General features: G+C 38.4%; 1 protein-coding gene across 4 annotated transcripts in view; it reads right to left on the reverse strand.

Annotated features, from left to right (window-relative positions):
* Positions 1-12,003, reverse strand: part of LOC122661363 (probable disease resistance protein At5g66890) — a 30,767-nt gene that overhangs the window by 8,830 nt on the left and 9,934 nt on the right. The window contains exons 1-2 of one of the 4 annotated variants that reach the window (XM_043856734.1): positions 4,195-4,407; positions 3,441-3,820 (exon numbers count right to left, since the gene is read on the reverse strand). The exons of 2 other annotated variants lie outside the window; for them this stretch is intronic. In XM_043856734.1, the coding sequence (XP_043712669.1) occupies positions 3,441-3,820; positions 4,195-4,222 (408 nt within the window). In that variant the 5' untranslated portion in view covers positions 4,223-4,407. Of the gene's footprint in view, positions 1-3,440; positions 3,821-4,194; positions 4,408-12,003 lie in introns of those variants that run through there. One more of the 4 variants, XM_043856733.1, reaches the window with a different exon arrangement.

Genomic DNA, 12,003 nt, shown 5'->3' on the forward strand with positions numbered 1-12,003 from the left:
AGACAAAAGCGTAAAAACAAAAATATCCAGAAAAACATGGCCCAAGCCCATATTCATTCCTCTTATTGATTGAAGTTCCCCTTTTGACCATTTCTCCACAGTCTGCCCCTCCAGGATTCAGTCAAATTAGTGGTCATATACCAATCCCTAGCCAATCCAAGTTGTTGTCCTTTTTAAGCACAGTTATTTTCAGACTAGATGATAGAGGTTCCCAAAGACTAGCTGTGTCTTCATCACAGACCACTTCTTTTAAATGAACAAGATTCATGGCTGAAGGTGGCAATTCACTCAATTCTATGCAACCTCTCATGTCAAGCTTTTTCAAACAATGTAACTCACCCATCCCGTCAGGCAGCATTTTTAAATTGCAACAATCAGATATATCAAGGAGCCTCAGCTTCTGTAGTCCTTTTATCGAGTCTGGTAACGTAGGTAATCCAGTACATGCATGCAGCCTTAATGACTCTAAATCTGCTATACATCCAATTCCCTCAGGTAGTGCAAATAACTTATCACAGTTCGTAATGCTGAGTGTCTGTAAACTGATGATATCGCAGATCCACGGAGGCAATTCCACCAGATCATGGCAGTAATCAATGTTGATCTCAACAAGGTTAGGTAACAAGTGGGAGACGTTCATCACAGCTTTGCCAAAGTCACACATAACTAAAGATATCTTCTGCAAATTCTTCAATGGCATTGTGAATTCATGAAGGGAAGGAATCAAGACTTTCTCTAACCTGATCCTCTTTAGATTAGCCAATTCACTATGTGTTATCATATTGCTTAGCTTGGCACGGGTCCGTCCACTGCTTACAATGATAAGAACCTTTAGCTTCCTCATCTTTTCCATGAATGGGGGTAAGTAGTAGTTACATGCAGAGAAATTCAGAATCAGCACCTCAACTTCGGGAAGTTTCAAGTCATACCAGCTTTCTGGACACATTTCACCTGCAAGATCCAGCCCATTACTTGTGATGCAGAGAAAAGGAAAAATATAAACTCGAGAAACAACACAACAGTTTAGTATGTTAGGATGAATGTGAGGAAACCTGTGCAGAGAGAAACAAAACGGGCATCAAGATAGGAGTTCTCTTTTTTTCTCCACCTTTTGGGAAGGCCTTCTTCTCTTTTGTCCATGATAAGTCTTTTACTCTGCAGCTGCCGGCTCTGGTAGATAGCTAGGTCTCTGAGTAGATCATGCTGGGTAACATATACCTCATTGAAGCTAGCAACAATCTCCGTTGCAATTTTCCTGATCAAAATCAATTTATTGCTTATAGATATATGTTATCCACAAGTAAACAGGTCTTGTAAACACTGTCCAATCTGCTGTTTGAAGAATATAACAGTGAGACGTTTAGGAAACCACCACCGCAATACAACCATTCATTTATGGGGTTCAGATCTTTTTTGTTTTTTTTTTTTTTTGAATAGCAACTTTCTAAAAGATCTATTTGCTAAAACACAAAAGGAAAGAAATAGAAGCAAAATAGAAACTCCTAGATTGCTGATGTCTTACCAACTAAATCTATTACAAAAATAGAAACTATAAAATAGATAGCTACTAAAAAAATATTCCAGCACACATTAACACCACACCAGGGCCTACACATTGTCACTTGGGATTGAGATTTAATTAGTTGTAGAATGTCAACAATATATACAATTCAGCGGTGTTTTTGAAGGGGGATATAAGTGTTTATTGCATTTTTTCAGCAGTTCATCGTGTCAATCAAAGCAATCAAAAGAACATAAGGTCAGATCTGACCTCTGCTAAACCAGGATCATGCTAAGATAGTTGCTTTCTTTTTGTTTAAGTTTGCCAATTGCTTATTCTAACTTACTTATAAGACTTGCTATGGAGAACATGATTAGACTATGTTGATGTGTACATTTACACTGCCCTTCCCTAACAGTTCTCCCTCGGTGGCATGCGAAGGAAATGTCGCGTGAGCTCCACGTGCAAGGACCATGGGATCTTGGCCTCCACGTGCGGGGGAGTGTTGATGTATACATTTACGCTGTCCTTCCCTAACAGTTCAAGCTTTTAGGTAAAATGGTAACGAACAGAATATCAAGAGAAAATAGGAAGCAACAGCTACTTTGGTAATCAACTTGGCCATAGAAAAATATCAGTTTCAATTAGCAACAAAATACATGCGATAGAATTTAATTACTGATTAGAATGATAGAAGAAACATATATACCTGCTTCCAACCAAATTAACAAGGTTTCGAGAGGCAAGTTCGAGAAGAATGACAAAGGCCTCACTTTCATAATCTAGTTCATAGAGCTCACACCAAATATCGATCAGAGCAGAGGCAGGGATCCTTTTGTCTTCAGGAAAGGAACTCAAGTCCATAAAACACTCTAGAACTGTTTCATCTAAGGAATCCAAGCTTGCAGCAAGATGTTCCCTCAATTTTTTATTAAAATCAAGAATGCAGGAACCTGTCGACAGTTTCTTAGCCATGTTTTCCCATATCACTCGGGACTGCTGGGACAGCGATTTGGCAATCACCATTATAGCAAGTGGGAAACCATCGCAACAGCTTACTATCTGTAGTTTAACACCAAGTAGAATTAGTCATAGTTCAGGAGGGACTGGAAAAATGTAGTATAAGAATTCAGCTAAACAAGTTTAAATGCTCACTTTTTTACTTAATCTGGATGAGGTAGTGACACTGAGATGTATATGATAAAGTTAAACTGGATGCCTTTTGTACTGTGTTTTAACTTATCTATCAGAATCCTAACCTGAAACATTTTACCCTATTTGTTCGCAATGGTAAACATAGATTCAAACTCATATGCCAAAGTCATTGTAGCAAAGACTTACATGATCATACAAATGTTAGATTCATGTGTATTATTTTGTAAAAGTTTTAATGATGTATCTTTGTTTGACCTGTAGCTCTTCAGATTCTTGGGTGTTTGACTTCTGAACTTGAAAATGGATGACCTTGTTGTCCATCTTCAAAAGAAAAGCTGTGGATCAATTAGCCTAGACTTATAAATATGCATGTAATCAGTTTTCAGTTTTTAACGAATTCTTCTCTTTACGATTAAGAGACTAGTTTTCATCCTAAAGGTTTGACCATCAAAGCATACAACTGTTTGTGGTGAATTGTTCTTCTATCTCCTATCCTTATTCTTTAATCTTCTACAATAGGCTCATATTTTGCATCACATCAGTAACTTTTATGTCAGAAAAAAAAAAATTTAGCTTGTTTTTCTGTATGGCATATCAAAAAGTCAAGTGTAGAATTTTGAATTTGGTCTTTTGTGATTTTATACAATTATAATTTTATTTATTTTATTTATTATGTGCATATGGAGATATTAATCTAAAAAAAATAATATGCATAATATGCAAGCGAGAGGTTGGAAGATAGACACAGCACCTCATTTAGAATATCCGCATCTGGCTCATAGACCTTATTCCCATCTTGAGACAGTGTTGTATGGCGAAAGAGAGTCATGGAATCTTCATCACTGAGTTTTTTCAAAAGATACTTAGAATGATTTTTAGAACTATATCTATTGAATTCTGTTTGTGATGTAACCAGCATCTTATATCCTTCAGCTCTGGAGAAAAACTTCTCAATAATGGATTCATCCCAAACATCATCTAAAACCAACAATAGTGGCTCTGAGTTTCTCTCCTCCAGAAGGTAATGAAATTGCCTAGCTGAATCTTCTTCACTCAGGTCGGACCCAGCCACCTCACCACCAATCTCTTTGAGTAGTCTATGTGGGATCCTTAAGGTGGGTGTCTTTGAAACAGTTACAAAGAATATTTTATCCTTGAATATTCCTGTACCAAACAGAGTATAAGAAGGTGAACTGTTTAGAGTTTAGACAGATCTATTTATAAAGCCGGAGAAAAAAGTAAAATGTGGGATTCTAAATTGATCATTTAACTTCAAAAAAGGCTAATGCATCGGTTTCCTTTCTTCAATTTTGGGTTTGTTTGTTTGGCAAGAAAAGAAATGTTGCTGTCTATGACTATCTGAAAAACTTCAGTGTTGCAGCCTTACCTGACTAGTTTTTGTAATGCTGTTCTTACTCTGTCAGATGGCTTTCCACCAATTTCATTTTATGAACAAAGAAAAGTTATAGATCCAATACAAAGTTCGCAGCAGAAAGAAAGAAGGAAGAAAAATTAACTTTTTGGAGTTCATGTATTACCTCTAACTTGTTTGTCTCGGCAAAGCATGGCAGCTAATGTAGTCTTCCCACATCCCCCAGGAGCACATAATCCAAGCACCGTCACATTTTCTTTGAACAATTCACTCTTCAGTTCTTTGAGAGGTATATCGAATCCAACAATACAATCAGGGAGTTGAGGAACCGCAAACAAACCCTCGTTACCAAGGGTGCCTGAGCCTACACCCACATTCCGTCCTTGCTGCACCTGTAGAGTCAGTTCGTCTAGCTTCTCTATCAATTGTTGAACATCGCATCGAAGCAGTTTATTATCGTGCAAGTTTTCGACCTGCAACTCCAACCCGCAGTACTTACGAATAGCGTTATCCAAATTGGATATCTTATATGAGTAACGCAACTTCTTGAACAAGTCCGGAGACGAGATCTTTTGGCACTTCTCGACTAGCTTTTTTCCTTTCTGCAACTTCTCCTCAAATTTCTCGAGCCCCTTCCGCTTATGATCGTTCAACTCTAAATCCAATTCATTCCCTTCTTTTTTCTTTTTTTGGGTCAATTTCATCTTTTCTTCAACAAGAGGAATCACATGTAAGAGAGTATTCTGGAGCTGTTCAACGTCTTCTTTGAAACTGACGATATTATACGTCAAATCTAATATCGCCCGCAACGTCAATCCAATTACTGGACCCAAGATGATTCCCTCCGCCATCTGCCAAGCTTCTCACTTTCGTAGACTTCTCCCTCTTATGAATCCGAATCCCTAACTCAGAAATTTCAAGTTTGTCCCATCTCCGAGGTAGATAAGACTCTCTTCCGTTGAAGTTGGCAAGGGCTGAAGAGTTGCAGAGATAGTATACGCTGCCGAAGGAAGGGTTAGCCATGTGCGCAAAGAGTCAGAGACACTCTTGCCCTTTCTTTTTTTCTACTTTATTGACTTTCCATTATCTTATACATTTTCATTTTTCATTGACTGACATTTGTCCTTGTCTGCTATTATTGCTAGATCTTGAGACTGGCCTCGCCATGTTAGGATCATGTTTTTAAAAATCAAGAATCGGAACGTTAAATCTGCCGTGACACATCCCAATTTTGACCAATCTGACACAGTTGACTCATAAGTGATTATATGTAGGTGACCGGTGCTTTGTCTCGGCGTGTTCCTGCGCCCAGTCACAGCCCAATGCGATAAGATCGGCACATCCCCTTGGAAAAGCAAAAAAGACCAAGGATGCATCGGTCTTTTCATGCTAGACTGTGTGTAAGTGTAGGTACACGCCAAAGCACAGTACCAGTTAGGGTTCCTCTACCCTAAAAAAAAATCTACATAGTGATAGCTCAATCTTGAAAGTAAAATAATTTTCCAACATGGACATGGCCTGAATTGCCATGGAAGAACCCGATCCCCAACGACCATAGCAAAAACTAATACAATGTTTGATTGTAGATAGTAAGAAATCATTCTTGTCTTCAGATCAAGAAAGAAAACTTAGCTAATAAGGTGATGAATTTGGGAGAGTCGAAGTTGAGTCCGGTCACTAACAAGGTTTTAAAACAAAGAATTGGCTCCCATGGGATCAGAATCGACCATAATCACTCCCAAAAACCCTTGAATCGGCTAGAAGATCTGATAACTCACTATTCAGGGTTTCTTAACATGAATGGATTGTATCAGATTGGCCGAACTCAGAATCACTCTCAGCCAGTACTGATACCAATCCGAATCTGCCAATCCAATTCCCAGTTGATAAAAAGTAGGCAACCATTTATGCACTGGTGGACAGCTCTTTATTTAGAAGCAAGCCACCCTTGAAGGAAACCTGAGGATTTTGAGGAAAGTTGAACTGTTGAAGGGAGAAGCTAATACAGAAAAAAGGAGCATTTTCTTAGTGAATTTCTAGTTCACATTCCACATTAGTATTGCGACACCGGTTAGTTCCTGTTAAGAATAGAGGAGATGTAATTCTGTGTAATCTCGCATACCCTTCAAATGGGTTGCATTTGTCCTATATAGTCTTCATTTCAATTTTAAAAACTATCTGTTACAAGTAGATAGCTTCAGTCGGTTGTAGGTTAACTACAACAGCTGGATAATAGTTTGAACCAATCAACAAAGATTTAAAATTTGAAATACAAACAAACCCTTAACCATTTCCTTAACACCTCTCACCCTTTGTTATGTGCATAATGGGGCCACTCCAATGTATGCACGCTAGATTGGGCCAACCTAGTATGAGATATGTTAAAGGGTTTGATTTAATGCGTTCCATCAACTCTGGACCTTTGGCGTATCGATCTAGTACCTAACACCCTTTTAAAAAGTAGAGCTGAACGGCTTGATTTCAAAGATGTCACACATGAATAGAAGGAAAACCCATCGTGCTTGGCAAAAGAAAGCAAACACTAACAAAATAAATACAGGACAACAATAGGGGAGAGATTCATTCTCACCTGAACCATCAAATTTCCAGATCCCAGAATCCCACATCCTTTAATTCCTTGCAAACATAAAGACTGGTTAAAGGCTTAAAGCTATGTATTATGAACATTTCACACTCCAATAGGCATAGGGATGATTGACAGTAGTCAAGCAAGTGAGGACCCGCTTTTCATCTTTTACCAATTTAGCAGATACACATTGATCAGCCTCAGCCCCCAGTTTCTCCAACCTTCACATTATGCTCAAGAATGAGTGTAGTGAGCTTCGCCATGGAAGTTAGCATGAAAACCATAGATGCATCGCCTGCTGCTCACATTGCATAGATTATCTCCCCACTGCTGTCTACAACAAGATCAGGATCAGTATCCAGGTCCATGTCATCGTCATCCATAACCAGGCCGTCAGTTAGATATTGATTGAGGCCTCAAGTTCCCATAGCAGGTATGGTAGCTTCAGCTATGATCTGCGTCATATTATCAATACTCTTGGTTGATCAGGTTCTTCAAAGTTCAAACTGATTGTTCATTTTCTCATCATCCATGAGGTTCGCAGGAAGGTTCTTTAGAAACCATTTGTGGTTCCTGCTCTCAGGAATGGTTATCCTCTGTTTCAAGTAATAACCAAAAGTAGTGTGAGGCTTGATAATAGCCCAGGAAACTAAGTACATTACCATTGCAGTTTTCTTTTCCAGTGATACTTCAGGTTGTCATTAAACCCCAAAGGCAGACAAAATCATCACTAAAGAATACATTCAGAAACATCAAGAACACCACTGGCAGCTATTTTTGCAAAATCAACACATTTTATTCCAGTAGAAATGTGGAATGATACTAAACAAACTCAACCCCATATTTTTCTTTCATTAGTAGTAAGACGAAGAAATATGACTTCGTAAGATGGAAATTGGATCCTAAGGCCGTGGGCGGTGCAGTCTGGCCTCCAACTGTGGGCTGGCACAGGAAGTTAACATGGGTGGGGCTGTAGACTGCTAATTAAGCTTTCTTACAAGAAGTACTTACATAGTTCCTAAAAAAACTTGTTATATATACAATGGTATAAAATAGAGAAGGGAAAATAATTACAGAAGCATCTTTCAATGCAAAAATCAATGCAGAAAAATATATTTTAATAGTGATGAAAGAGTGCCAAAGTAGTGAATTCCCTATAACAATTGGGTTACATCAAGGATCAACTCTAAGCCCCTATTTGTTTGCACTCATAATGGATGATTTAACCAGGCGCATTCAAGATGAGGTCCCTTGGTGTATGCTTTTGCTTGATGATATTGTTTTGATGGATGAGACAATGGAAGGGATTAATGCAAAGCTAGAGTTATGGAGATCAAACTTGGAATCGCTAGGCTTTAAGTTAAGCGAGAACAAAGAGCAGTATTTGATGTGTAACTTGATCAAACCAAGAGAGGTGATGAAGTGGTGAAACTCGAGGAGCGGCGCTACCACAAAGTGAATGCTTTAGATACTTGGGGTCAACCATTAACAAAGAGGGTGATATAGAGGATGATGTTTCCAAGAATTAAAGTAGGATGGATGAAGTGGAGAGGTGCATCGGGAGTGTTATGTGACAAACGCATGCCTATTAAGCTTAAAGGAAAATTCTATAAGACGTTATAAGACCAGCAATGACTTATGGAGCGGAATGTTGGGCAGTTAGGAAGAGTAATATAGATAAGATGAGTGTAGCGAGAGATGAGGATGTTGAGGAGGATGTGTGGCAAGACCAAGAGAGATAGAGTAAGTAATGATTGTATTAGAAACAAATTGGGAGTTGCACCAATCCGGGACAAGCTTCGTGAGAGCTGCTTGAGGTGGTATGGTCATGTCCAACGGAGACCTATGGATGCACCGATAAGGAAGAGTGACCAGATTGGTTTGTGAGCTAAAAGAGGTAAGGGCAGGCCTAAGATGACTATTGGAGAAGTGGTAAGAAAGGATATGCATGCGGTAGGGCTCAATCCTAGTATGACCATAGATAGAGTTGTTTGAAGGACTAGGACCTGTGTAGCCGACCCCTCGTAGGGGAATGTTCCTGGGATGCTATTTTGACCTGTTTTTCCTTTGCTTATTTTCTATTCTTCTCTCTTTTACTCCCCCCCCCCCCCCCCCCCCCCCCCCCCCCCCCCCCCCCCCCCCCCCCCCCGCTTCCATTGCCCATTTAATTGGGATAAGGTTATGTTGTTGTTGTTGTTGTTGTTGTTGTTGTGTAGTGATGAAAGAGGTCAGTATACATGGTTCACTTGATTTGTCCCTTCCTTTCTTCTCTCTGTTTCTCTTCTATTCTTCACTATTCCCTTTGAAGAGACAAATAGATAACAGAGAAGGTAATAGATGGCATATAAATAATCTAGACTGGGAAGGGTCCGGGTGCTGCAATCTGTGCACAAGATTTCTCTGCAATCTGTCCGCAGGCTTACTATCTTACCCTGGACATACAAAGACGGGGTACCTTGTACCTGGTACACCTGAAGTGGGGCATGCAACCTCTTGGCTGTGGGTCTTCCAGCACCTTTGGACATGAGGCTTGCAGCCCCCTCCTCCCTCCCTCATGTCCCCTCCTCCCTCCCTTTTTTTTTGTTTGTTTCAAAATCTTTGAGCCTTTGGCTCTGATATCACGATAAATTCCATAATTCCAAGATCAATATAGATTAAGAAACACCACTAGCCATAGTAAATCAAATACAATACATACCTGAAGCCATGGAGATGATTGCTGACAAGCCAGATGCAAGAATGAAAGTGGAGCTTCTCCCCTATGCAACCCTGATTGCAAGAGTGATGGGATCTCTGTAGTTGCAATGTTATTTTTAGGGCAGAAAGCCAGAAACTGTATCTCACATAATCATTGAATATACCCATAATATACTTATGCACAAGTTAGGAGGAAACTTTCCTTGTCTAATGGATTTCCTTACTGAATGAAGGGTGTACCCAGTGCACAAGGCTCTTGCCACCGCGGGATCTGGGGAGGGTCATAATGTATGCAGCCTTACTCCTGTTTTCGCAAAGAGGCTGTTCCCAGACTTGAACCCGTGACCACTTAGTCATTTCCTTACTGAATCCAAGACCAAAATTGCAGTGTGTGTGTTGATTAAAAAACTCTCTTCTTATATTATGTTTAAAAACTTTTTAAATTTTTTATTTTCTTACAAAATTAGTACAAAATAACAAGAAATTTGTCCCTTAGAATCCAATGGCAAACCCAGGTATTTCGTGCATACAATTTCTAAAATGCCCTTCTTTGATTGCTTTTTTCTTTTTCAGGTGCAAAAAGTCCAAACTAGCCTTTTGTACATTAAACTATTTTAAATCATATAATATCTAAGTAATCTTCATCAGTTATACTATTCAATACCTAGCCTCAGTATGCAAAAGAAATAAAAATATAAATTTGAAGAAAAAAAATGCAAATGCAAAAAAAAGTTAAAATTCTAGAAACAGATAGTGATTAAATTAAAATAAGCTGATTTGATTTTTCATTTGATGATTTTATAATTTAGAATCATTATCAAGCCTAAAAATTAAAGAATAGGCCCTTTTCTTTGTAGGCAGCACAATTGCTGATTTTCCCTTTTGATTTTAATACGAAGGGAAGTAGATGATATTTTTAAATCTGTATTGGGCTTTTCATACCTATTACCCATTAAACAAAATTTCTTCTTTTCACATTCTAGTAAAAATAGTGCACAACCTTTTATAATTGTTTATAATTTTAAAATATTTTAACACATTATAATATTTAATGCTCGAGAATTACATTAACTAAAGTTGTTTTAACATACAACAAAAGGATAGTTGTGATCTCTAAACGAGAGCAATAAAAAGGGTAATTCAGAATTTTAATATTAATATGGTTTAATGTACTACTAAATTCTAAAAAAATAACGCTGGAGGGTGCATTTGTAGGTTAGATTGGTTTAAACGGGGGGAACTTGTTAGTTCAAAATGTATTAAACTGTCATATAGCAGTCCCTTGGACAAGCCAGTAGCCATACATTAACTCTTGTAATACAATTCAACCATTTTTAAGGCTTTATTTTGCCACTGCAAACTCCTTATGGCTGATGTTCAAGTAACAAGAGGACAGAGGAGTATGCAGCCTAAGATAGAATGCTTAAGATATAACTGAAATCTGCTTAACACAGTCTCCCATTGCTAATGATACTCTTGTATAAATTTAACAGTCTCCAAGCAATCTTAGTGTTGGGCACCCAGGGAAAAAAAATAATCTTAGTAATGGGTTTCTCTTTATTTTTTTTTTTATGGGTGTGTGTTGGGGGGGGGGGGGGGTTGTTGTGTGAGGGAAGGGGAAGAAGGGAGAAGAATAAGAATAAGGGCATATTTCGTTTTTCTATGTTCTGTTTCTATATGAACTTTGAGGTTAGGTCAACATGTTGTTTTTCTAAGTACTCTTTCTGTAAGAACTTAGAGGTTAGGTATTGTGGTATACATGATACTTAGAAAATAAATAGAGTGGAGTTGAACAATGGAATATTGATACGGATTGGATTTACTTTAATAAAAATTTCTAAACGATAATGGGTTGCCCAGGATTTGTACCCAGAACAACTTGGATAGAGAAAATTATACAACATGAAGGTGCACAAGTGCATAGACTAATGCACCCTCTGAACTCAACTTAAACTGAAACTTTTCAGAACTAAACAGTGTCACAGCACAGATTCTATTTTGCTGTATGAAACAAAGAAGATGGATATAAATTATGCAACATGGGAAAACACATTATTCAAGAGAAAAGACTCCAATAGACAAAAAGCATAAAACAAAAATATCCAGAAAAACAGGTCACAAGCCCATATTCATTCCTCTTATTGATTGAAGTTCCCCTTTTGACCATTTCTCCAGAGTCTGCACCTCCAGGATTCAGTCCAATTAGTGGTCATATACCAATCCCTAGCCATTCCAAGTTGTTGTCCTTTCTAAGCTCAGTTATTTTTAGACTAGATGATAGAGGTACCCACAGCCTGGCTGTGTCTTCATCACAGATCACTTCCTCTAAATCAACAAGATTCATGGCTGAAGGTGGCAATTCACTCAAATCTATGCATCCTCTCATGTCAAGCTTCTTCAAACAATGTAACTCACCCATCCCATCAGGCAGCATTTTTAAGTTGCAACAATCCGATATATCAAGGAACCTCAGCTTCTGGAGTTTTTTTATCGAGTCTGGTAACTTACGTAATTCAGTACATGCATGCAACCTTAACAACTCTAAATCTGCTAAACATCCAATTCCCTCAGGTAGTGCAGATAAGTTATCACAGTTAGTAATGCTAAGTTTCTGTAACTTGATGACATCGCAGATCCACGGAGGCAGTTCCACCAGATCATGGCAGTAATCGATGTTGATCTCAACAAGAT

This window comes from Telopea speciosissima, chromosome 5 (assembly GCF_018873765.1).
Source record: "Telopea speciosissima isolate NSW1024214 ecotype Mountain lineage chromosome 5, Tspe_v1, whole genome shotgun sequence".
NCBI classification, from domain to species: domain Eukaryota; kingdom Viridiplantae; phylum Streptophyta; class Magnoliopsida; order Proteales; family Proteaceae; genus Telopea; species Telopea speciosissima.